At 42.1% G+C, this 1,039-nt stretch overlaps 1 protein-coding gene across 1 annotated transcript in view; it reads left to right on the forward strand.

Annotated features, from left to right (window-relative positions):
• Positions 1-1,039, forward strand: part of CUNH10orf67 (chromosome unknown C10orf67 homolog) — an 18,436-nt gene that overhangs the window by 11,767 nt on the left and 5,630 nt on the right. Inside the window, exon 3 of the mRNA XM_019633946.1 lies at positions 511-622. Within this exon, the coding sequence (XP_019489491.1) occupies positions 511-622 (112 nt within the window). The remainder of the gene's footprint in view (positions 1-510; positions 623-1,039) is intronic.

Raw genomic sequence — 1,039 nt, forward strand, 5'->3', positions numbered from 1 at the left:
ACTTCCACACATGGCAATATCCACAGTCACAGAGAAAACCTCACCCCTTGTGCCCCATGCTTTCCCACAGTCCCCAACAGACCTTTCCTCATGTCATATTCACCAGAGCCAAGTTCCATGCCCACCCCTAAAACATCTGCCTGGAAGAATGATATCACCATGATAGTGTGAGACCAGACAGGTGTTCCCCGAGACACTGGGAATAGGATCACCCTCCCCTGAGTTCTGTGGGAGATAAACCTGAGGCTCTGCCAGCAAGTGAAAAACTGGGGTGTTTCCATGGGGTGTCCCACATCAGGGTCTGCTCCAGCTGGTCGGCAGACAAAGGAGGACAGAAGCACAGACACTCTGCCTTTGGAGCTGGCGCTGAAAAGTCTAGTAATTCTACTTGGGCTTTTATGGCTTTCTTTTTTTAGCTGACACTTTGGAAAGTGATAGTTGTGGTAAGTTTGATCAACCTTAAAAAGGGAGGCTGCATCCAGAATATTGGCCTTTTTGTTGCTGTTGGAGATGCCTGTTCTCAGAGGCCTGTAGGAGGCGTTTACAAAGACTTGCTCTGGCCTACTTAGATTTTTCAGGAATTGAGTTTGAAAATCAGATACAGTCCAGTGGTGTGATCATCGTAAAGAAGCACTTCACAAAGTTTTTGTTTTCAGGACCTCTTTATAGTCTTAAAGCTTATTGGGGACCTCAAAGAGCTTTAGTTTATGTATATCTACCCAAAGTTACCATATTAGAAATCTAAAAGGAGAAATTCATTTAAAATAATAGTGAACCAATTCTGTGTTAACCTAAATAACATTTTAAAGAAAAACAAACCATTTTTCAAAACAAAAACTTTCATGAGACTACTGGCATTGTTTTCCATTTTTGCAAGTGTTTTCAATGCCTGGCTTAAAGGAAGATAGCTGAACTCTCATATCTGCTCCTGCATGCAATCTGTCACACCGTCACAAAACCTGTAGCTTCTGGAAAACTCCGCTGAACACTTGTGAGAGAATAAAAGTGGAAAAGGCAAACAAAATCTTATTATGAAAAT

Source organism: Hipposideros armiger, unplaced genomic scaffold (assembly GCF_001890085.2).
Source record: "Hipposideros armiger isolate ML-2016 unplaced genomic scaffold, ASM189008v1 scaffold_1451, whole genome shotgun sequence".
Taxonomy (NCBI): Eukaryota; Metazoa; Chordata; class Mammalia; order Chiroptera; family Hipposideridae; genus Hipposideros; species Hipposideros armiger.